The sequence below is a fragment of the Pogona vitticeps genome, chromosome 8 (assembly GCF_051106095.1).
Source record: "Pogona vitticeps strain Pit_001003342236 chromosome 8, PviZW2.1, whole genome shotgun sequence".
NCBI classification, from domain to species: Eukaryota; Metazoa; Chordata; class Lepidosauria; order Squamata; family Agamidae; genus Pogona; species Pogona vitticeps.
This window is the reverse complement of record NC_135790.1, coordinates 5,224,251-5,248,434: the sequence shown is the minus strand read 5'-3', so window position 1 is coordinate 5,248,434 and position 24,184 is coordinate 5,224,251. Positions and strand designations below refer to the sequence as shown.

Below are 24,184 nucleotides of genomic sequence, written 5' to 3'. Positions count from 1 at the left end.
AATTGTATAGTTGAACAACTGAACAAATAATACTTTTTTTCTCAGAATAGAGTTTTTGAAAACAAAGCAGTCCAGTGTCTTGGTAAAAATGACATGCTGAGACAGGTAAAGGTGTTTTCATTTTGTTTTCTTTTTATTGAAGAGTACTAGGTCTGAAATTGCATAATTATATGACACTTGTTAAAGTAAAAGAAATCTTATGTACAAGTCTCTTCTTCTGAAAAAGGAGGAGGAGTAGATAAAGGAGGAATGGATACGGACAATAATCTAGAATAAATTCTTTGGATTCTTTCAAGTTCAAGTTTATTGTATTAGCTAAAAGCCATCACAATTGGTTAAAATACAAATATGATCGAATAAAATCATGATAAAATCACAGACATATAAAATAACCCTTCATATCTGGGAGTTGCCCACACAATTGAGCACGATGGCTTTCAGGAAATTAGCTTGAATATTTCTGGCCGCTTTTGCAAACAGCGCTGTTCTGTATGTAATATAAGGGTCGCAATCCAAAAGTAACCTGACCACCTTTATCTGAGGGCTTTCCTCCTGTAGAGCAGCCAAAATGTTACCCAGGAGCTTTTCTCTGGGATAGAGCTGATAGTAGAGTAAATAGTGGACAACATCCTCTAACTCACCTGCTCCACAGATACATAGCCTTAGATGTTTAGGGACATTCATATACCTGCCGTCTAAGACAGCAGTCGGTATGGATTGGAAATGGAGTTCTGTGAATGTGGTTCTCAAGGAGGCAAAAGTAAGTGTATGTAAGTATTGCGCCATTGAGTGGTTTGTTTTCAGCAGATGGCACAAGTGAGAGAAATTTGAAGAGTGAATTAAGGCTAAGTCCTGGTCATTATCCAATTTGTAGAAAAAGCAAAAATATCTATGGAGAGGGATTTAGATTTTAGTAGGGTTCAAACTGAAGTTGCCCAGCTGCCACTCTTCCATTGCTCTACCATACAGCGTTTAGGTAGACAGTGGTCGGACATATCCATCACCCTCTTATAGTAGGAGAATATAGCTAGAGTTGCCCTGGCTTTAATGAACACCATGTCTGTCTCTGTTCTAAGAAAAGCTGCTGGAGTCCCCTGGGGTGCTGAGAGGATGTGTCTCAGAAATTTATTCTGCCCTACTTCAAGATGGTGTAGGTTGTTCTGATTCATACCCCAGGTCTCAATTCCATAAAGCGTTTGAGAGATTCTCTTTTATGTATCTATTTTGCAGTGTAGGAAACATTCCCTTCCTAGTCTGGTAAAATGGGCAAGGTGGTCCAATTTCGCATACTGTTGAGGCTAAATATAAGTCATGGGATTCCTGGCAATTCATTTAGAAGGCTTGAAAAAGATAAAGGATAGGTCTATCTATCTATCTATCTATCTATCTATCTATCTATCTATCTATCTATCTATCTATCTATCTATCTATCTATCTATCTATCTATCTATCTATCTATCTATCTATCTATCTATTTATTTATTTATTTATTTATTTATTTATTTAATTCGATTTTTACCTCGCCCCTCTAGACAACGTCTATGTCTATCAATATGATTAGCTATGGAAACTAAATAGAAGCTTCATTTTCAGAGGTGGCATGCTTCTCAATGACAGTTGCAAAGGGACCAACAGTAGGAGAGGATTTTGCCCTTTATTTCCTGCCTGTTAACTCAAGACATTGGGTTGGTTGTTGTAAGAAACAGGATGCTGGACTTGAGGAATATTTGGCCTGATCCAGTAGGACTTCTGAAAGCCACAAGAAAGAAAGAAAGAGGAAAGAGAAAGAAAAGGGGGTGCAAGAGCATGCATGTAGTTGAAAGGAAACAAAAAGAGCCATTCTCTGCTGAACATGTAGCTAGACAGCAGAATGATGAGGAAGGTTGTATGCATTAGAATTTATGGCCCAGTACTATGTCCAGTTAGTAATTATTATTGGCATTCTCATTGCCCACAAATGTTTTTCTTTTTTCTTTTCTTTTCTCTTTTCTTTTCTTTTCTTTTCTTTTCTTCCCTCCCTCCCTTCCTTCCTTTTTTAGAAACCAGTTCTTCATATTAGTTTTGGATGGAAGTACTATTAGTCTTAGCAGGACGTTGATGTCTACAGTTGTGCTCAAGTATAAATTCATAATGCAAATAGACAAAGTAATAGGTAAAATAACTGAAACTGCAGAAATGGACATATGTACTGTCAGATTGGCTGGATGCAAAAAAGAAAAAAGACCACCAGAAAATTTGGTGGCAGTTATATACATGGTTACAAGGTAGATAGAATAGTAGACTGATACACAGTTATCTTCATGCCAACCTAGCAATTCGAAAGCATGTAAAAATGCAAGCAGATAAATAGGTACCACCTCGGTGGGAAGGTAAGGGCATTCCATGTCTAGTTGCGCTGGCCACGTGACCACGGAAACTGTCTTTGAACAAACGCTGGCTCTATGGCTTGGAACCGGGGTTGAGCACCACCCCCTAGAGTCGGACACGACTGGACTAAATATCAAGGGAACCTTTACGCAGTTATCTGTATAGCTGCAGAAGAGATAGTATAAAAGATGAATAAATACTATCAGCTACATAATTAATAATTAGAATTACAAAAATATCTGTCTGAATTTGATTTTCCCTCTTGCACACTGTCTATACGAGTATTTCTTTATGATATGTGGATTTGTAATGTGTCTGTTCAAATCCACTCCTTCCGAGGGTACCCTTACCCCAGCTGCCCCTTACCCTACCCTACCTTTATAAGGAGAAAAATAAAAAATTATGGAAAAAAAGTATAAATTCATAACCAATGCCTTCTAAAAATCATTCATAACCATACTTTCATAATCAGATCCCCTCTTCAAATACTTTCATTCACAGTAAATAAACATTAAAGCAAGGATTTATCTTCCCATGTTTATGAATATTTTTAAAGTTTAGCAAACTTATTTCTCAAAATGTAAATTGGATGTCTTAATGACAGAATCTTTGTGAAGCCTTTAAGCCAAGTTTCAAGTGCCCAGAAGAGGGCACTAAATTGTGGCCGATGTTGATCTTCATTTTAAATACTTGGTTAGCTCAGTGGGAAGTGGAAGGAGGAAGACGACATTAAAGGAAGTTAAAGACAAAGACATATTTTCAGAATTATAGCAATTATCTTTGATAGGCCCTTATCACACTAGAGAACTATATGAAGTTTTTTTCCCTGGTGGTGGTGGGAAATGTATTCATTCATGTATGTTCTTTAGATAAAATACAGCTGAGAGCAAAGCAAATGAAAGGAGAAGATTACGTGACACCAGTTGATAAGAGAAAGGCTGAAAAAACCCAACACTTTACATTATCAGTGGCAAACTTCATATGCACGAGATTAGCAAAGGGGGTCAGGATCCAACTTGTTGTCCATGTATTTGCTTGTTGCAAATTTAAAAATTGGGGGTTTGTTTTTGTTTTGTTTGTGTGTTTATTTAGTTTTAGATAATGTAAGCTAACTTGCTAAGCAGTTGAGAATAAAGCAAATGAAAAGAGTGTGGACTGCGGTGCATTATAATCCCCTACTTACTCTTCTCCTGTTTACCCCAAAGATGCTTATCTTGCCCTAGGTAGGCTGTGTGATGCATCCATTATTCCATCACTACCCCAATATTCGTCCATTTCTGACAGCTGCTTGTGTTGTGTCTAAGGAAGTAATTCATTATCCATGACAGCTCACACTAAAATAAATCTGGAAAAATCAGGAATGGGTTGCATGGTCTGGAAACAATGCACATACAGGAATACATACAGGAATGCAGTCACATACAGGTGATACTTTTAATCGACCATTAAGAATATAAAACAAAAAAAAACAGAAAACAAAAAAAGAAAACTTTTAATGATAAAACATCTTAAAGCCTGTTCATTTTTGTTTTCTGCATTCTTAATGGTCGATTAAAGGTATCACCTGTTCCTGTATTTGTAAAATAAATCTGTTAGCTTGAAGTTGCTACAATACTTTTTGGAGTTTTTATACATTTTTAGAATAGTTATCCTCATTCAGAATGGCATAGCCCTGAGAAATTTGTATGAGAGAGGATGGATGTGGAAATGATTGTTGTAGCCTGTAATGACTGGCCAGCAGCAGGAATAATCCATGATCTGAGCTGAGAAGTGCCTCTTCCTATAGTGGCCAAATATAGCTAGAAATAAAGATTATATCCATTATTCAATATTGACCCTCATTAGTGTTCTTCTTAGTAGTCTTTGTGATTCTGTGAGAGAGCTGGTGGCCCAAAGCAAGGGTCAAGTGTAATGTCCCACAGGCCTTCTTGGGACCCTGGTGAGTGGGGCAGGTCACCATGTCAGATCAGATAACTGATGTTTGACCCTCACTAGGAGTCTTATTTAACTTTATAGACATGGGAGGGGGGTTGTCAGAAGCCTTTGTTCATCACAACTGGCATTTATCTCAGTTAAGGGTTAATTCCACGATGAAATCAGACAACCATTGACAACCATATCAACATTCATCTGAGTATCATTCCATCAGCTTGTTTATTTCTACAAGCTTTATTTATCTACATTGCTTTTATGTTCCATATGCACAAAAATGCTTCAGAACTCTTGTAAAAATACAAAAGTCTTACAATTGTGAAGACACTATAGGCACAAATACTTAAAAATACTTCCTTGCAACTTATAAAAAGATGCAGGTGTTAAAACTTAAGTTGTAAGCAAAACAAAAATCATGTTTGAATCCAAAATGCAGGAGCAAAAGTCCCATAAAATATCAAAAATAATGGTTTTGAGATGCATTCTTAAAATGCAAGAGCTTATAGCCTAAAAAGGAACATTTAAAAATAGAAGAGAGAATACATGTCTTAAAATTTTAGAGTTCTTAAAAGTAAAAATATATTTAAAAAAAAACTTTCTCAGTCTCTAGCATATTAATAACACACAGAGAAAAATAATACATTTTGTAAGTGCTCACCCAGCCTCCGACCAATTTAAACGTAAGTCTAAGGTGGAAAATCCATGACTTCTCTATCTTTTTCTCTGTGGTTTTTCATTATCTTTTTGCTCCTACCAGCTCCTCAGTTTAGCTTGGCCTTGGTACATGACTGTTGTTTGTTATCGGCTGTGTGTGGTGTAGCATGGAGCTGTCTTATTACGATAGGTTGAATGAATGAATGTGTCTTATCTTCCTATATTTACAATCCTTACCAATAGTTCTTCTTTCCTCCTAACTATAAACAAACCTTATCTGCAGGTTATGAAAATCCAAATGTTTAAAAATGTGGAAAAAATTCCAATGCAAAATTGTATTGTTGATTTATAGATTATAACTCTAATGGTCTGTGATCTACTATCTAGCGAGCTGTCATTATGCTGATAACTATTATTTATTTTTACTGTCAACCTGTATGAGCCCTGTAGCATCAAAGATTTGAAACCTGAGTTCTTAAGAAGACCCAAATATTGTAGTATAAATGCATTGGAACTACAAAGGAGTCAGGGGCCCTAGGCAGGACTCTAATACTTAACTGCCCTGAGTGAAGCACATGTGAACTACTACAGTGAGTGCCAACTATCTTATGTACATACGTCATCTCTAAGTTGTAAAAACAACAACAGCAACAACTTCATTCAGCTGCCAGGATGTTTATGATTCAGTGATTTTGTTTAACTAGAGCTGGTTAATTGTTTTGGTATGAGAGTCCAAGCTGAGATAGCCTGGTTTTGGTACACTTTAAAATGTTTTGCATTGACTATAGTAAACCATTTCCAAGCCTCAATTTCAAATGCATTTTCATGGCAACTTTTTCTGAACCCCTTTGTCCTTATGCATACAAAATTTCAAATATTGACAGCTAATGCTGACATACATGTCTGGCACTAATGGACTTCGGCATTGGGGCTTTATGCTTGGTAGGCATCACATCTGGGGAAGCAGCTACAGCTGGCATGACTGGGATATAAAGCAGTGAAAGATGTAGCTCCAGGGGAGGAGAAGTGGCACAGAAAAGAACAGCAGCAGAGAATGACTCAATGCCTTGGAGCAGGCGGGGATCTCTATGCCCTGGGCATACCCTCCTACTTTTGTTACATCCCTAACTGCCTGGCCCCAGTCTTGGTGACAAGCACCTGGAAATGCTGCCTCAACTTGGATTGAGGAATTCTGGCTATCCTAGTTAGGATAGTGGCATGCTACTACTCTGTTTCCATAGTCTTAGCCCCATTTCTTGCTCTGGTAAGTGTATAAATAGGGAAAACCTGTGTCTACTGATTCAGTTTATGGGTCAATGCAAAGATCCTGTTGGAATTAATTATAGCCAGCCATGGTCAATTCATATGATATATACACATTTACATACAAATAAACACATATGCACATACATGTGGTTTACACTTAATGCTGTTTAAGAGTGCATCTGAATGATTTGCCTATAAATACATCTTACCTTACAGGTGCTCATGACAAAGAAGTACAGTTAGCTGTAGTGCCTTTTTGTTGGTACCATAACCCCACATTTGCTTTGTTATAATATATGGAACGTCCATGCATTCTGAATCAAAGCACAGTATTAAAGCCTGAAGTGGAAGCCAGGGAGGAACACAAGAGGAAATGTGATAAAAGAGAAGAGTTCTGGTTCTTAGGCACCATGAACCTGAGTAGATCCACTGAAATTGATGAGATTTGTGAAAGTGGTGACTGTCGAATCCATTTCAGTGACTCTGCGCTAATTAACATTGGATGTAGCCTAGACTATAGTCGTAAAGCCAAGAAGTACTATAGAACTGTTTCAGTGGTTTTCATGTTAAATGGTTTTCAGAGATTTACAGATTCTAATTGCTTTGACTTATATGCCTTAAAACCTGCTTACTGCACAGAGGTAATTGCAATGTAAACAAGCCTTCGCTGCTGTAGAACCACCATTTTTTCTGTAGGTTTTAGAATTTGCTAGGATTTTTCCACAGGGATTAAACTGGTCGTTAAAAAAAATCTGGATGGTTTCCTCATCCCTTTGGACTTTTATAGTCATTCTTCATGTTCTTACAATCATTCTGCATGTCCAGTTTAAGACTGGTGAATTTAACAGGAAATACTCCTGAAACTGAATAGAAGGTTAACAAATTCCTGACATTAACTGTGAGGACAAGTTTTCCCCAAACTCACCAAATCATTTCTCTGTAGGGATTGCCATTTGACTGGTGTCCTCCTCAAGTTAAATGAATGGGACTGCTTCATGAAATGTGTTCAGTATCATAATCAAAAGTAAATGGGACTCTAGGTTTTGTTAACAGCAAGAAGAATTCCCACCTACTGCCACTGGGACATCATTAATCTTTGCAGAAAAACCTCAGGACCTCTATCACCCAGAATAACTCCAGTGATGAGGCAGATAAATTATAAAACACATGCTCTGCTGATGACAGGACAAAGCATGATTTTGGCCATATGAGTTCTTCTATCAGTAACTACAGACAATACTATAGCCTCCCCAGATGTCATCTACAGTACATGATGTTTGAGCCTGTTCTCTTTGTACCTTCATGCTTAGCAAGATGGCCTTGAATGTCACAGGAACACCACAATTATAACTGAAAGGTGTTCAGCTTACTGACACAGTAATGGAGAGTGGAAACAAGCATTCTAATTCTGCCTTCTCCACAATATTGTGTCCTCTTTTGCTGTTCTCCAGAAGCTGTGCTGTAGAAAAGGGTCTTTTCTACTTGTGTCATGATTTAGAACTGATTTTCTGCCATTGTAATTCAGATGGGGAACCTTCACAAAGAAAAAAAATTATTGCTGAATCTCTCTCTCTCCAAGGAAGACGAGAAGGAGAATGATGGGGAAGGGATTTTCTAGTTTTATTTGCTAGATTCTTATCCTATCTTTCCTCCAGGAAGCTCAGGGTACCATATGTGCCTTTGCCTCATCCTCCCCCCACCCCCCGGTGTTGATCTTTACAACAATTCAGTGAGGTAGATATGGACAAATACCACCCCTGAGAATTCTAGCTGGTTGTATATTTGAATCCAGAACACCTGAGTCCTAGGCAGATGCTGTAACCATGGCCCAATGGAAACCAAGAAGAAGTGAACACAGATTTGGCTAAAAGTGAACGCAAACAAATTTGGACTTGCCAACAAAAGTCCGAATAGTCAAAGCTATGGTTTTTCCTGTCGTGATGCATGGAAGTGAGAGCTGGACCATAAAGAAAGCTGACCGCCGAAGAATTGATACCTTTGAACTGTGGTGCTGGAGGAGGCTCTTGAGAGTCCCCTGGACTGCAAGGAGAACACAGCTATCAATTCTAAAGGAAATCAACCCTGAGTGCTCACTGGAAGGACAGATCCTGAAGCTGAGGCTCCAGTACTTTGGCCATCTCATGAGAAGAAAAGACTCCCTGGAAAAGACCCTGATGTTGGGAAAGTGTGACGGCAAGAGGAGAAGGGGACGACAGAGGATGAGATGGCTGGACAGTGTCTGCGAAGCAACCGACATGAAATTGACAGAACTCCGGGAGGCAGTGGAAGATAGGAGGGCCTGGCGTGCTCTGGTCCATGGGGTCACGAAGAGTCAGACACGACTAAACGACTAAACGACGACAAGCCACATGTTAGCAGGAGAAAGGCAGAAGACTCTAGTCTTAGTCTGGGAACATAAGTGCTTAGATCTACTGGGTCTCTTGCTAACACTCACAGTTTGATAGTAATGACAAAAGCAGATGTTTGTTGTACGTTTTCAGTTTCTCAGACTAAGCAACTGTTCAGATAAGGGCAAGGCACTATGATATAATTCAGTGGGAAATGAGCCCTAACCATGGGCCAAGCCATGTGTGAAGTCCCTTATTGTTCAGACAGAGAGTGGATTTGAGCCCTTTTGACCTGCAATTGCTCACTCTTCCTTTTCTGCCCTCCCCTCTTCATGGTGGATAAAGTATTCTGGTGAGTCACTGGCACCCGAGATTAGTGAATGAGCTGGCCATTTTGCATCTAAGCTATAAAGACTGTAACATATTCATGAAGAGATCTGTTTTTTCCAAACTCTTTTCTGAAAAGAGGAGGGGTAGAAAAAGAGGGCAGGAGTTCAATGGACTCCTACTTCAGGCAGTAAATACTGTATGGGTTTAATTGAAATTGGCAAACAACCTTTGATCCCATTCCTACTTTTTTTATGAGATTGTATATTTAAAGAAATTAAATGAAACTTTGGGAAGGTCCATCATGGACATTGGTTATCACACTCAACGTGCACAGCCATGGATGCCTCCTTCTTCTACTTGACTCATTCATCATCACCACATTTCCTGAACATTTGGCCATATATGATTTCCTGAACATTTGGTCATATATGATGGCCTTGCCTAGCTAGTGTGCTGGATAGAATAATTACACCTTGTATCCAAGAAAGACTCAGTGGCTTGAAGGATCACATGGATATGTAGAGGTTTCACACATAGAGTTCAGGTATGCAAGTGAACTGGGACAGAATAAAAAGTGATTGTTCTTCATAGTCTCTGTGACACACATAGATGCACAGATGTTAGAATGTGGCAGAGCTGAATAGGCCTTTGGGGAGATCCTTCCCTCCCATACTTCCTCTGTGCCTTAGGAACACTCTGTTGACTCCTCCTCAGTTCCTTGTCAACTGTGCAAGGGGAAGCTTGAGGAATGCTTCAGAGCAAACAAATATATGTGTTTGCAGTTATATTAGGCATCCTTCATTCTCAAGAGACTATGATAACGTGCTCTGAATAGAGGGAACAGCCTCTAGTGTGGCTGAGAAGGCCAATTCGAGAGTGACCATCCCTTCCACGCTGAAGATAAATACAATCTGTCCCCTGTCCAGCTCCCTGATTTTGCTGGTTTGGGGACTGCCTCTTTGCCTTGGCCTGCTGGACAAGGGTCTCTTCAAATTGGGAGAGGTCATGATGCACTGCCTATCTCCAGGCTGAACACACAGATGTCAGGGTTTCCCATCTGTTGAGGCCCATTCCTAAGGCCTACAGATCCCGCTTGCAGATATCCTTGTATCGCAGCTGTGGTCTCCCTCTGGGGCGCTTTCCCTGCACTAATTCTCCATACAGGAGATCTTTTGGAATCCAACCGTCAGCCATTCTCACGACATGCCCAAGCCAATGTAGATGTCACCGTTTCAGTAATGTAGACATGCTAAAAATTCCAGCTTGTTCTAGGACTACTCTATTTGGAATTTTGTCCTGCCAGGTGATACCAAAAATCCATCGGAGACAACACATATGGAAGGTGTTCAGCTTCCTCTCCTGCCGTGCACAAAGGGTCCAGAACTCACTGCAGTACACGAGTGTGCTCAGGACAAAGGCTCTATAGACCTGGATCTTGGTATATGCCGTCAGCTTCTTACTAAGCCATACTCTCTTTCTGAGTCTAGAGTACGTGGTAGCTGCTTTGCCAATGTGTTTATCCAGCTCAACATTTAGGGAGAGAGTGTCAGAGATTGTTGAGCCAAGGTACACAAAGTCATGAACAACCTCCAGTTCTTGTGTGGAGATAGTAATAAAGGGAGGTGAGTCCACGGCCTGGCCCATGACTTGTGTTTTCTTCAGGCTGATTGTTAGTCCAAAGTCTTGGCAGGCCTTACTATAACGATCCATAAGTTCTTGGAGGTCTTCAGCAGAGTGGGCAACAAGAGCTGCATCATCGGCAAAGAGGAAGTCCCGCATGCATTTCAGCTAGACTTTGCTCTTTGCTCTGGTGTTTGCAGTAGCCTTTCTTATAAGTTAATAATTTTTTGCTTAAAAAATGATAGCTACAAGTAAGTAACCTGTCCATTCCACTCATGACAATATCATATTTGGTACTATCTAGTATGGGTTGAGGCCAGAAGTCTTTGCACACTTCCTTCAGAGTAATTTCCTGTGAAACCTATGGATTCATAAAAAGTGCTAAAGTAAGTCACAGTGAGAATAAGCCCATTTGAATTAACAGAACTTATGGAGTAGTCAACTCACCAAATATCTACTTATTCAGTGGGCTTACTCTAGTGCAATATATTCCAATAAACAACAGGATTTCAGCCAATATGTCTTAATTCAGCACGGCGATACCTGTAAAATTTAATTCTTGTTTGTTTGCTGGCTATTTAAAAGTTGGTTGGTTAAATATGGTTTCATTTTAAAAGATTGTAAACCTGCATTCCAGACCACATGGCCCTCCCCAGGCAGTTTACCAGGATGTCATTACTGAAGCAGAAAGCAGCAGTGCTCTTCTCTTTCAATATCATATTTAAGGAAATACATAGACAAGATCACATGCTCTAATATGAAAATAGATAGAGCCACTTCCCTAGAATGAATGAATTGAGTCATGCGTTTTGTTTGATTGCAGTTACTATCATGTGATAATTCAATCTGGAAATTCTACCATATTTATCATTGCCTTTATAAAATGGTAGCAATGAATATGTCACCATGAGAGAGAAATAAAATTTGGTTCTCTAGATTACTGGTTGAGCATTTGGGATGAAATTGTGGAAAAGAGTTTCCAAAATTATGCATGTACACAAACAAGTTATAGTCTAACCAGCACTTATGGACAGGTATCCAGAAGGGAAAGCAATGCACAGAGATGAAAAGCCTCTTTAGAAAAGGCACTACTGTAATTCCAAATCTGTGAGCAGTGCACCTTTAATAGTTTGACATACAGTATTAGTTTGCTTTTGATTTGTAACTGTTTTATTAGGAGACCACACACCTTTGTTTGTATGTCTGTTGTCTCAGGCATGTAGAACGGAAAGATTTGCATCACTAGAAGGGACGTCTTTTCTTGAAAATAGCCATCTTTATATATTTAAGTGATAAGCACTGTCTGACTTTTTCTCAGACCGCACTGTAACTGATGATTGTCATGAGCTTTATTAGAACCTTGAACTGCCATACCTGACTGTCCCAGTTGTCTCTTGGAAGAAATGAGAAGAAGGGACTTAAAAGTTAGAAATATGGTTCATGGAGATGATCCAGTTCTTTTGACCAGAGAAGAGTGGTATTTATATTAGGTTATACCAATCCAGAAACACATTTTTTGCCAAATGAGATGTTATAGTAACTGCTGTTCACTAATTTTATAATTCTAAAGCAAAGCTTGGAACTTTTAAAACTTCTTTGTTGCTGACCTTGAGGCAGACATCCTGGAGAGTGAAGTCAAGTGGGCTTTAGAAAGCTTGACTAACAACAAGGCCAGTGGAGGTGACAGCATTCCAGTGGAACTATTTAAAATCTTAAAAGATGATGCTGTTAAGGTGCTACATTCAATATGCCAGCAAATTTGGAAAACTCAACAGTGGCCAGAGGACTGGAAAAGATCAGTCTACATCCCAATCCCAAAGAAGGGCCATGCCAAAGAATGCTCCAACTACCGTACAATTGCACTCATTTCCCGTGCTAGCAAGGTTATGCTCAAAATCCTCCAAGGTAGGCTTCAGCAGTATGTGGACCAAGAACTCCCAGAAATACCAGCTGGATTTCGAAAGGGCAGAGGAACTAGAGACCAAATTGCTAACATGTGTTGGATTATGGAGAAAGCCAGAGAGTTCCAGAAAAACATCTACTTCTCCTTCATTGACTATGCAAAATCCTTTGACTGTGTGGACCACATTAAACTATGGCAAGTCCTTAAAGAAGTGGGAGTGCCTGATCACTTTATCTACCTCCTGAGAAATCTATACGTGGGACAAGAAGCAACAGTTTGGATATGGAAAAACTGATTGGTTCAAAATTGGGAAAGGAGTACGACAAGGCTGTATATTGTCTCCCTGCTTATTTAACCTATATGCAGAATACATTATGCGAAAGGCCGGACTGGAGGAATCCCAAACCAGAATTAAGATTGCTGGGAGAAATATCAACAACCTCCGATATGCAGATGATACCACTCTGATGGCAGAAAGTGAGGAGGAATTAAGGAACCTTGTAATGAGGGTGAAAGAGGAGAGTGCAAAAAACGGTCTGAAGCTCAACATAAAAAAAAACTAAGATCATGGCCACTGGTCCCATCACCTCCTGGCAAATAGAAGGGGAAGATATGGAGGCAGTGACAGCTTTCACTTTCTTGGGCTCCATGATCACTGCAGATGATGGCAGCAGCCACGAAATTAAAAGACACCTGCTTCTTGGAAGGAAAGCGATGACAAACTTTGACAGCATTTTAAAAAGCAGAGACATTACCTTGCCAACAAAAGTCCGAATAGTCAAAGCTATGGTTTTTCCTGTAGTGATGTACGGAAGCGAGAGCTGGACCATAAAGAAAGCTGACCGCTGAAGAATTGATGCTTCTGGATTGTGGTGCTGGAGGAGGCTCTTGAGAGTCCCCTGGACTGCAAGGAGAACATACCTATCCATTCTAAAGGAAATCAACCCTGAGCGTCCACTGGAAGGACAGCTCCTGAAGCTGAGGCTCCAATACTTTGGCCATCTCATGAGAAGAGAAGATTCCCTGGAAAAGCCCCTGATGCTGGGAAAGTGTGAAGGGAAGAGGAGAAGGGGACAACAGAGGACGAGATGGATGGACAGTGTCACCGAAGCGACCAACATGAATTTAACCCAACTCCGGGAGGCAGTGGAAGACAGGAGGGCCTGGCGTGCTCTGGTCCATGGGGTCACAAAGAGTTGGACACGACTAAATGACTAAACAACAACAACAACTTGTTATTTTAGAAAGTAGATTATTGGCATTATTTGCAGGGGCAGGGTTTGGTGCACCCCACTGCATAACACATTATGAAGTGTGTTACTTTTTGACACTCTTTTAAACAATAAATTGGTAAAATGTTCCCATAACAAGTGGACATTACTCATTCCTACAAAAATGTAACAGTGTCACAAGTCACTGGATTATTAAGTCTTTCATTACCAAAGCAAAAAAAAAAAGTAATATATTTCAGATGACTTTGTTGTAATATGTTTCTTCCAAGAATTTCTCCAGTTATGAAGACTGGGTTCACACATTCCTGTGTAGCCTACTAAGCTAAGCACAGCCAAACCTTGAATCCCTGATAGCAATTTCATCATTTTCATGGTATGCCAACTATTGAACATCTATTGGGTCAAGCCTGATGAGCTTCTTAGGAGCTTAGGATTTCCAGTATTCCATACCCAGATGCAATAACATCTCAGGTGCTCTGTAGTCCTGTAGATTTGGCAAGTACTAATTTTGATGACACCATTATTTGTTACAACTTACATACACAACAATAGTGAATGTATGCAGTATTTTCTTCCATGTGATGCAAAACAAATCTGCTCAGGGCATGCAGCAAGTTACCTGCATCTCTCTGTTTATAATGCAGTATAGTGTTCCTAGGAGTTTGAGTTCACCAAGCCAGATACAGATTGCTGCTGGTGGCTGAGTTTGCTTCTTCAGAACAGAATAGTAGCCTTTTTGGGGTAAACAAATAAAATGGAACTGTGCTATGTATGCCCTCCCACCAAGACAGTAGCTGGAGTTCCACTTCTGCTACTTTACTGAGGTTAACCCAAATGTGACAGCCTTGCACATGGATATGGAGAAGCAAGCCTTGTTGTAGAGTGAGGGCCCTAAGGGTCTTACACTGGAGCAAAACAGGAGTACTTAGTAGTTCCATTCCCTGGTTGTTCCATAATGAGTCATCTGGAGCTAGCTATCATGTATAAGCTCGCTTCTCCTTCGGTTCCTTCTTCAGTAGGTGGCAGTAAAAAAAAAGATGCTTGAACTCAATTGTGTCCTCATTTGTTCACTGGACCCATGGCCCTGAAGGCAGATGATGAAGCAATTGCATTTCACTCACTGTTTTGCAACAGCTGCAGGATCAGTTTATTAAACCACTGAGATGTGAATTTAGATAAATGAGGCCGCCTTCTTGGCCCCGTGACAATCTATGTTGCAAAGCAGCCTAGGTGTGTCTCAGAAGAAAAAGATAGAATCATAACAATCCGCAAGCACCTACCAACTTAAGTTCCCAGTTCAATTCCAATCCTATGTCATGGTTACATAAATTACTTGCCAGGATACTGTGTGTTGGCTAGTTTAGGCAAAAGCTCATTGTTTCTCAACAATGCATTTTAAAGAAGTAGGTTACAATTTAAAAGGCTGTACTGCTTCACTCTCAACTTTTTCATATTATCTAATACATTTAACAGGGATGTTTTTCTTAATGCTGAAATTCAATTGATATAGGATAAAGCTATAGGTATTTCTACCTTATTAGTTATTGAGGATTGGTACTGAATATAGACTAATCATGGCAAGGAAAAGGGCACACTTTACCATTGTTTTGTGATCTTAGCCAGACAGAGACCTGGTACAGGGTGTAACCCCCATTGTTACAGGGGGAAATAAGGGGTGAAACCATAGGTTGTGTTTGATTATATTAGTGGAAACTTCTTTCCCGTGTTATGTATGTTCTTATAGCCAAATCTTGTAAGCTTACTAGAGCAAATCAGTAGACAAATAAACGATGATGTAACATTTCAAACAGTGAATTGCCGGCCTAAAACAGAGGGTGTGTGCTTGTGGATTAAACTAGGATTTATAACCAAAATAAATACAAAAGAGTTGTGGCATATTAAAGACAGATTTATTTCAGTGTCAGCTTTTGTGCTTTACAATCTACTTCCTCAGGCATATGGAGATACTAGTTAAGCTGCAGGTTTATATACATGGAATCCATGGTAAAGCGGTACGAACCAACCGAGACATGTAAAAAAAGGGTTGTGTGGGCTCATCTAGGCTCAGATTGTTGACGTTCTGGTGGAACTTTTAAGTAATTCTTCTCCATGAGTCCAGATAATAAACATGTCATCAGCATATGTCAAATAAAGGTCTGCTGAAGTATCTGGTTACATGGACTCCATCCTCAAACTATATTCTTTCAATTCATCTAGCTACATAAGGGACAAAACAATCCTAGTTACTATGCATGCAGAAGCACTTTCCACCAACATACCACAGACTGGACCACAAGCCATCAAGAATATGATTCTAAATGAGGCCACAATACATTTAGCACTTAACGTCCATGAATCTGTAGTCATGCTTAACTGCTTCACCTTTGGCAATAGCATATATCTCAACATATTTATAAACATACATATGATGCCAAAGTACATATAGTAAAGATATTCTAAGTCAACCTGAAACAATGCTTTCTCAGCTCCTATACTCCAAGTCCTGTCCTCTGGCTGTGATTCATTGATTATCTTTTGCATCTGGACTCATGGAAAGAATTTTCATCTGAATCTGGTTTAAAGTACAACAGCTGTGTTGGTTTTTATTTTAGCTACAGTATACGTATTGAAACATACTAATGTAGATGCCTACTTAAAAACTAGGGCTTACTATTTGGGAGAAAAAGATGTGATTGCCTACATGACATGTTTTCTCAAGAACTGGCATTCCAAGAGCTACTTATGCATAGCCAAAAAGAAAGGGCAAACACCATCATAGTCAGGGCATTGATCTCAGAGAAAGTGGGTGCCAGTGCTACTGGCAGGATTTATATGAAGAAAAGATACACAACTGAGACCACTGTCCTACCATTAGTCCCAGCTTGACCTGTTGATTCAATAGGATTTACATAAGTGGTGACATGCCATTTAGCAATTGATTCAGTTGGTCCTCTCTAAGTAGGATTCACAATGGTCTACTGGCCTAAATGTCTACTTCACACAGAAAGGCTTAACCTACTGCATGCCTAGCCACAAATACACTATTTTGTTATTAGACAAGAATAGTTATACTACTTTAGCAATTTCATTTGTTAAGTGCAAACTTGCAAGAGTAATTGACTTTGAGGAGATAATTCAGGATTTCACAACTGAAGAGGCCAGAAAAATAGAGCTTTAAATTGAATAGATCTATTTATAAAATGTCTGGTCCATTAAAATCAAACAAAGACACTGGGACCGTATATCCTTCTTGGGACCAGCCAAAAAGGTATAGAGCCAACAAACTTTATAGGAATATTTTTACCTGTTGAGTGACGATGCTTGGGCCCTGGTGCTGTATCAACCTAATGCTACCTTCTGCTTCTACAGTTAAAAGGTCACAGAGGCAGGACTTTGCGATTTAACCTGTAAATGTATTTGCTGTATGTATCATAGTGCTATCTCAGTGTTTGCTTCCAACAGGAAACCTGAAATGTAGAGAAATTACATGTCATGAAACATCAATGTTCGTACGTCCAAGAACTTACCCTTGTGTAGCATAAAACAGACCTTTGCTTCTTGGTGCACTTCAAATTATACTTGCTCAGATACTTCTGGGAGAGAGCCAGCTTTGCGTAGTGGATAAAACTTTGGACTAGAACTTAGGAAACGTAGGTTCAAACTCCTGCCCAAAACTTACTGGGGGGTAGCAGAGGTAAGTCACTCCTTAAACATTTTGCATACCTTGAAAATTATGTAAGAGTCACCATAAGTCAGAAGTAACTTGACAACATGGTATAAGGTACAACACCTACTCAGTGAGGAGAGAAAGCTAAGGAGTGATGTATGTACGTATCACATCCACCACTTTAACACAATAGAAAATAAAAGCAGAGAGGAATTTTCTCTTATTCCTCTACTTAAGCATATGAATTGGTTGGCAGAGCTTGTTGGGTTCTTTTGTTTATCCTTGCTTTTCCTCACTTGCATGACTGTTCATCATGAATTAATGTTAATCCACTTTGGTCTTCCTTCAGAACCCTCATGATGGCAGACATAAGTACCCCAGTCTCCAATACAAGCAGGACACACAGCCAGACATGCTCAGTTTTTACAATAGAACAGAATAATTTGCCTTTGAGCATCTCTCTGGGTCCATTACATGCCTAGCTAGGAATACACTAAGACAAGAATAGTTCTAGATAAAGGTTCCCCTTGACATTTAGTCCAGTCTTGTTTGACTCTAGGGGGCGGTGCTCATCCCCATCTCCAAGCTGTAGAGCCAACATTTGTCCATAGACAGTTTCCATGGTCACATGGCCAGCGTGACTAGACATGGAACACTGTTACCTTCCCACTGAGGTGGTACTTATTTATCTGCTTGAATTTTTACATGCTTTCAAACTGCTAGGTTGGGAGGAGCTGGGACAAGCGACAGGAGCTCACTCCATCACATGGATTCGATCTTACGACAGCTGGTCTTCCGACCTTGCAGCACAGAGGCTTCTGCAGTTTAACCCACAGTGCCACCACATCCCTATAGAATAGTTATACTTAGCAATTTAATTTAAGTGCAAACTTGCAAGAGTAATTGACTTTGAGGAGATATGTAGCACACAACCAAATGTTATCTAGGCATTCTTGGGACAGTTTAATAATCTGAGGCAATCATAGGGGCTAGAACTGGGAGCAGACATTGCATATGAACTGGAAAACATGGCTACAGATATGGTCTCTCTCTGTCTCTGTCTCAGTCTCTCTCCCCTCCCCCCTTATAGAATTTGGAGTCATTTAATAAAGCTGATTTTACATTCATGATAGGCAGAAGAAAGAGTATCCTCAAACAATAATAATTAATATAATCTTGTGCCATCAGGTCAATTATAACTTATATGGCAACCTTCTTAAAGTGGTCTGTCATTCTGGTGTTGCTCTAGGTTCACGCAGCTTGCCCAACGCCACACCGGTGCCAGAGAACCAAACCCCACTTACCACATCTGTGCTGGGTGATCTTGGCAGGTCCCTATCCCAGGACACATAGTAGTAATTTGAACTCTTAGCCCTGGCTTCTCAACCAGACACTTGTATCGCAAGATACACTGATGTCCAATATTTTGAATGGTTTTAAATGGGAATTAATGAAGGTAGGTCTATCAATGTCTAGATGTCGTGATAGCTCTAGGGAACGTTTAAGTTCAGAAGGAGTATATTTCTGAATAGCAGCTGCTGGGGAGCAATGGCCAGACAGGGATATTGCTTAAACTGGAAAACAGGATCCTAAAAGGACTTTTTAAAAATGTTCTTACAAAATGCCCAAAGCATTCAGTGAAAGTGAAATATTTTCTACATTGTAAGTAATATGCAGTATATGTATGCTTAATGTGCATCCAACCTAGGAATGTTCCCCATTGCCCTTGATAGAAAAAGTAATAGGAGCACAGAATCAAAGCTGATTGGAAGGAAAGCGCCCAAGCAGTGAAGCATGAGGAAGAGAAGGTTGTTTGTGTTCTTTCCTGTCCAATTTTGGGTGCATTTTTTTTGTAAAAATTAGATCCACCATTTTGTTGTTCTGTGCCATCAAGTTACTCATAACTTCTGTTGAGTAGATTCCAAAATATCCTGTCATCAACAGCCCTGCTCAGCTCTCACAAACCCAAAGCCACGGCTTTGTTCATGGAGTTGGACTCACCGTGCCACCTACATCCGTGGGGCAGACATGTTGGAAGCTTCTAGATGAGGCTTTGATTTCTGCAGATGCTCTACCTAGTTCATGGGATTTTAACATTGGAGCAAAATGTTATTACAGTATTTCCAAGGTGTAGCCATTCTCCGTTTTCCCACTAGTTCTTCCACATTTTTTCTTACATTTATTTTTTAAGATTATTAATTATTAATACAAGGAGACATCCATGTGGAATCATCTGTAAAAAAACAAATGCAGTTGATTTGGCATGATTAATTTTACCCTGAAAGAGAGTATTTGCCAGCCTTACCACTAGATCCTGGATGCTGTGTATTTTATCACAGGGTGTAATACCTGGACTTTGTTTTCTAAGTGAATGGAAATGTGAACAGTCTTTCTCGGAAAAGATGCAATTTCAGTTCTTGTTTCTGTAAATTCATTTTTCATCCATAGTTCTCCTGTCATGGGATGAAAAGTTTTGAAGAAGAGACTTTTTAACATATGAAAACAATTGCTTGCCTGTTTTTCCCACAAAACTATTTTAAGACTACAGCTTGGATTTTAGCAGACAACAGACACAACTGGACACAATGCATATGTGGGCTGATGAGTGCTTTAAAATGATAAAATAAGGAACAATCACCGTAGCGCCGACAAGTGAGATCAAAGGGGAGGAGCCTACTAGCACCAATAAGCTTTGGAACAATGGGAAGTGATGAGCATTGGGGTTTTAATCACATTGCTTTGATGAATAGGTCATGGAAGGTTGTAGGCCCAGCCAACTCTGTCACTCTTTCTGCAAGAGTGCAGCCATGCAGGTAGGGGATTTCCAAGGCCTGTTGTAGTGAGCTAATGGGAAGTTGTGGCTATGAGAAGCTTCTCTTCAAAGATAATGAGAAGAAATCACATGTGAGAGTAAGTTAGAATTTAACAGAACAAGCAGTGTGAATAGGAAAAAATAAAATGTACCTGTTTCACTAGTTGACCAAGCAATATTTTATGAGTGCTGAGATTGCAGTGGCACGGAATCCATTACTATCATTTCTGTATTCAAGGACCCGGGAAGCTCTCTTTTTATTTCTATTGTCTGTAACTGACAAGCAGAAACTTCTAAGGGATCTGTTACTGCTGAGTTGAACAAAGTTCAGCAGTGCCTGCAGACTATGGCTGAGAGCACTCCACATTGCTCCTTTCCCCATTTCCCTGCAGAGAGAAGAAGGAAGAGGCAAAATGTTTTCAGCTAACATCTGGAAACACCAGCTGAGAAGAGCCAGATTCATGAATAAGTCTCCCTCCTAATTCATTCTGCCTCCTAATACATGAGAGGTGCTGGCTTTATTCTGACACTCCATGGACCAGTTCAGCCTTCTAAGTTGGAGGTCCATGGTGTGCTATAGAATAGTCTGTGAATCACAGTTCAACAATAGTGCCAAGAGTTTCCCTTCAAAGATCTTGATCTCAGTTCATAGAATGACACTTCCCCTACAAGTTCTCCAAGCAGAATGAAAAACTATTTAGCTATTTTAAGTCAGAGATTTAGATAAGCCATGGGAATTCCTAGTACTTCTTTTCAGCCTTGTACATCCCAGACCAACATCAAAGCAGGAGAACATTGTAATCTCAGCCCAGAAGAATTAACATGCACTGGCCAAAGGACCCAGAAGTTGAAATTATCCCTGTGAACCTTGCTATGGTGAAGGAACAGAAGGAGCAACTGAAGACAGGGCCTCTTCAGTAGCTATAGCAGTCTTGTGATACACCTTGCCTCGTAAAGCAGTGTATGCCTCTATTTAACAAAGGCATGTTTATGACTGCTCTAGTAATGCAGCTGCTGCTTTATATACAGATTGTGTTTTATCAGGGGTCTCTGTCTTTGTTGCATTTTACTGTATTTTCATGGTATTTTAAGAGTGTGATCAGACGGCAGGAAAGGAGTCCATGTGATTGCACTAGAGAGGGTTGTTTTGCTAGGAGAAATATCCTTGAAAATTACACTTCCATTCATTAGGGAGTTGCTTCAGCCTGGCTCAAAAAGTTGTAGGCTGACATTGGGACCAAAAAGGTCCAGCTTGGGCACAGATTGTGGTCAGGATGGAGCACTATTCCCCACACATCACATGATTGCCAGGAAATAGATCACACCAGACCACTCCACAAGCTGTCCACAGGGCGATTTCTTTCTCCATGAGATCACACTCTTCATCTATTTTTTATATTATTTTATAGTACTCTGAGAATGTATAGGCATGTAAAAAGCAAGATAGAAGTTTCTCGCCTAGCTCTTGTTCTCACCGTGTCTGCATTTGTGTCTAGGTCCTGATTTTTAGATGAAAAGGGATATTTAGATGGGAATCCTTGATATAAAGCTCATGAAAGCATTTGGAAAATCTGCCATGAAGCCTGCCCACTATTCAGAATCATTTCCTTGAGTAGGTTCAGTCATTACTATCCTAGGATAAGTTCCTGGCAATAAATACAAAATGAGGGCAAGAACACGTGTGGGAGATCTGATGTGTAAAATGTCACAATGTCCTCCCCATGACTTAGTGCTTACTACTGATTATCTTGGAGTGCTGGAGTCTGTGGCACAACAAGCACACATGCAGTTCAAGCCCATGTAATACAAATGGCACAACTCTGTTTCACTTGTGACACAGAAGTTCAGGTTGCCTACGGCAATGCCTTATTTGGCAGCATATGCAATTGACTACATCTGAGTCTTCCTTGTTTGCATATGAAATGGGAGAACTGAAACTTCTGATTTTTAGAAGAAGAGGGATATTCAGATAGCAGGGAACAAGTCTACCTTTCCATGCATAGCTTATCTCCAACAGTCTGTCCACCCTCCCACCCCTTTGTTGGGCACATTTCTCTTAAGCAAGCTCCAAAAGTGGAAGAAGCAAAAGGGAAATAAGCAGCAGGCACAGGAAATAAGTTAGCTGCCTTGTCCCATGTATTTCAGTTCTTGTTAGGAGGACGATTGCGAAAGATTTAGATTTGAATAAGCAACCATCAACTCAGGAGGGTAGTTTCAGCCTGAGTTACAGAATTATGGATCATATCATTTCTAAGAACTGAGATATCAGGCATGTCTCTTCCCTCTTCAGGTTCCTGGAAGGTGGAGAAATTTGTGGAACGGTTTCAGCTTGGAACACCTGTGGCTTCAACCCAGTTCGTCACTAAAGACTATCGTGATTAGCAACAGCATCAGTGATATTTCCTTTTGCTCTGAAGTGCTTTGGCTTGCATTTTACCTTTTTGGCACACAAAAGTGAATTACCTCTTCATTCAGCTCCAGGCTGCTGATGTGTACAACACATTTTTTGGCAGTTAAGAGGACCTCACGGACCTCACTGTCATTTGCAGTCATGATTCCAGCCTAACCTTGCAGTTGATCTCCAGTTTGGCATGAAAAGGTTTATGTGGATACCTCTAGCTTTCTGACAATTCTGCAACAGGGCATGGGGAACAGGCTGCAGGGTCTATATAAACATACACCTTAGATTATGCTCATGCTATCGTGATTTAAAGAAAGATGTCTTTGCAACCAGCCTATAGCTGTTATCACAGACATATCCCCGTTACATTCTAGCTAGGACTTTAAGGGATGGATCTTGTCTTAAAAATTTAAGCAAGCCAGTTTTTGTCAAAATCAACACCACTTGCATGAAATGCTGAGAAATTCTACTTCACTCATTGCATCTGTTCCTTTTGTAGCCAAATAATGTTATTTGGTCCTTGCTGGGTTGATTCTTAATTCAAAGAGGCAAAGCAAAGAATCTTCTAACATGGTCATTGGTATGTATGGTTGCAACAGAAAGTATTCAGTTGACCCAAACCATTCATATTATTTCAGTTCAATCCCATTCTGACAAGGCTTTAAGTATTCCTGCATGTATTCTGTCCAGTACTGTCCCAATCAAAAGAATCAAGGCTTGGTCTGAGCTATAAAATGCCTTCACTAGCCACAAAGCTGCTTCTTGCTTTAGGAAGTCTATTAGCACCAGATTACCCTTTTCTACTATCTTATGGTGCTTCCCTTCATAATCTCCTTTCTAAGCTTCAGAGTACTATAGCAGTTCTTTATGTTTTTTCTCCTGCTTAACATAGACATCGGATATGGATATAGATAGCAACAATCACAATTAAAATGTGCATTTTCATCTATTTTTCTCTGTTTCTGGATTCAATAGCATATCTTTGAGAATAAAGCACAGTGGCCCAGGTTAAAAATAAAACCTTATCAGTGGACCATGAGGTTCATTGGAAAAACCTGAGTAAAATGTCCTGACTCTAAAACCTCTCCAAAGGACCTTACTTCATGAATGGCCATCTCAAAGGACAGGCACAGTAACAGAAAATTCTTCAACCCTGATTACTGCAATATGATGATTTCTAGAATGGGGTGGCACTAATAACATTTCACCAAGAGAACGTGACAGTAAAGCAGACCCATTAAAAAGGCTCTTTGCTAACCTGGTCCCAAACTGTTCAAAGTTTGAACAGTTTGGGACCATTTTTGGAACTGAAGATGAAAAACAGCCACCCACAAAGTATTTCTGCCGTACATCAAAGGGGTCACAGACCGCATGGGGAAACATCTCGAAAAACACAACTTACAAACAGTATTCAAGCCCACCACAAAAATACAACAAATGTTACGGTCAGCAAAGGACAGAAGGGACCCCCTCACCACTGCAGGAGTATACCGGATACCTTGCAGTTGTGGCCAGGTATACATTGGAACCACAAAACGAAGCATCCACACCAGAATCAAAGAACATGAGAGACACTGCAGACTAAAACAACCAGAAAAATCTGCAGTAGCTGAACATGCCATAAAACAAACTGGATATGAAATTCTATTTCA

General features: G+C 39.9%; 1 protein-coding gene across 1 annotated transcript in view; it reads left to right on the top strand.

Moving 5' to 3' along the window:
- The window catches only part of PEBP4 (phosphatidylethanolamine binding protein 4), a 218,170-nt gene extending 194,687 nt beyond the window's left edge, over window positions 1-23,483 (top strand). The window contains exon 7 of the mRNA XM_020780332.3: window positions 22,422-23,483. Within this exon, the coding sequence (XP_020635991.2) occupies window positions 22,422-22,513 (92 nt within the window). The 3' untranslated portion in view covers window positions 22,514-23,483. The remainder of the gene's footprint in view (window positions 1-22,421) is intronic.
- The last annotated feature ends 701 nt before the right edge of the window (window positions 23,484-24,184 follow it).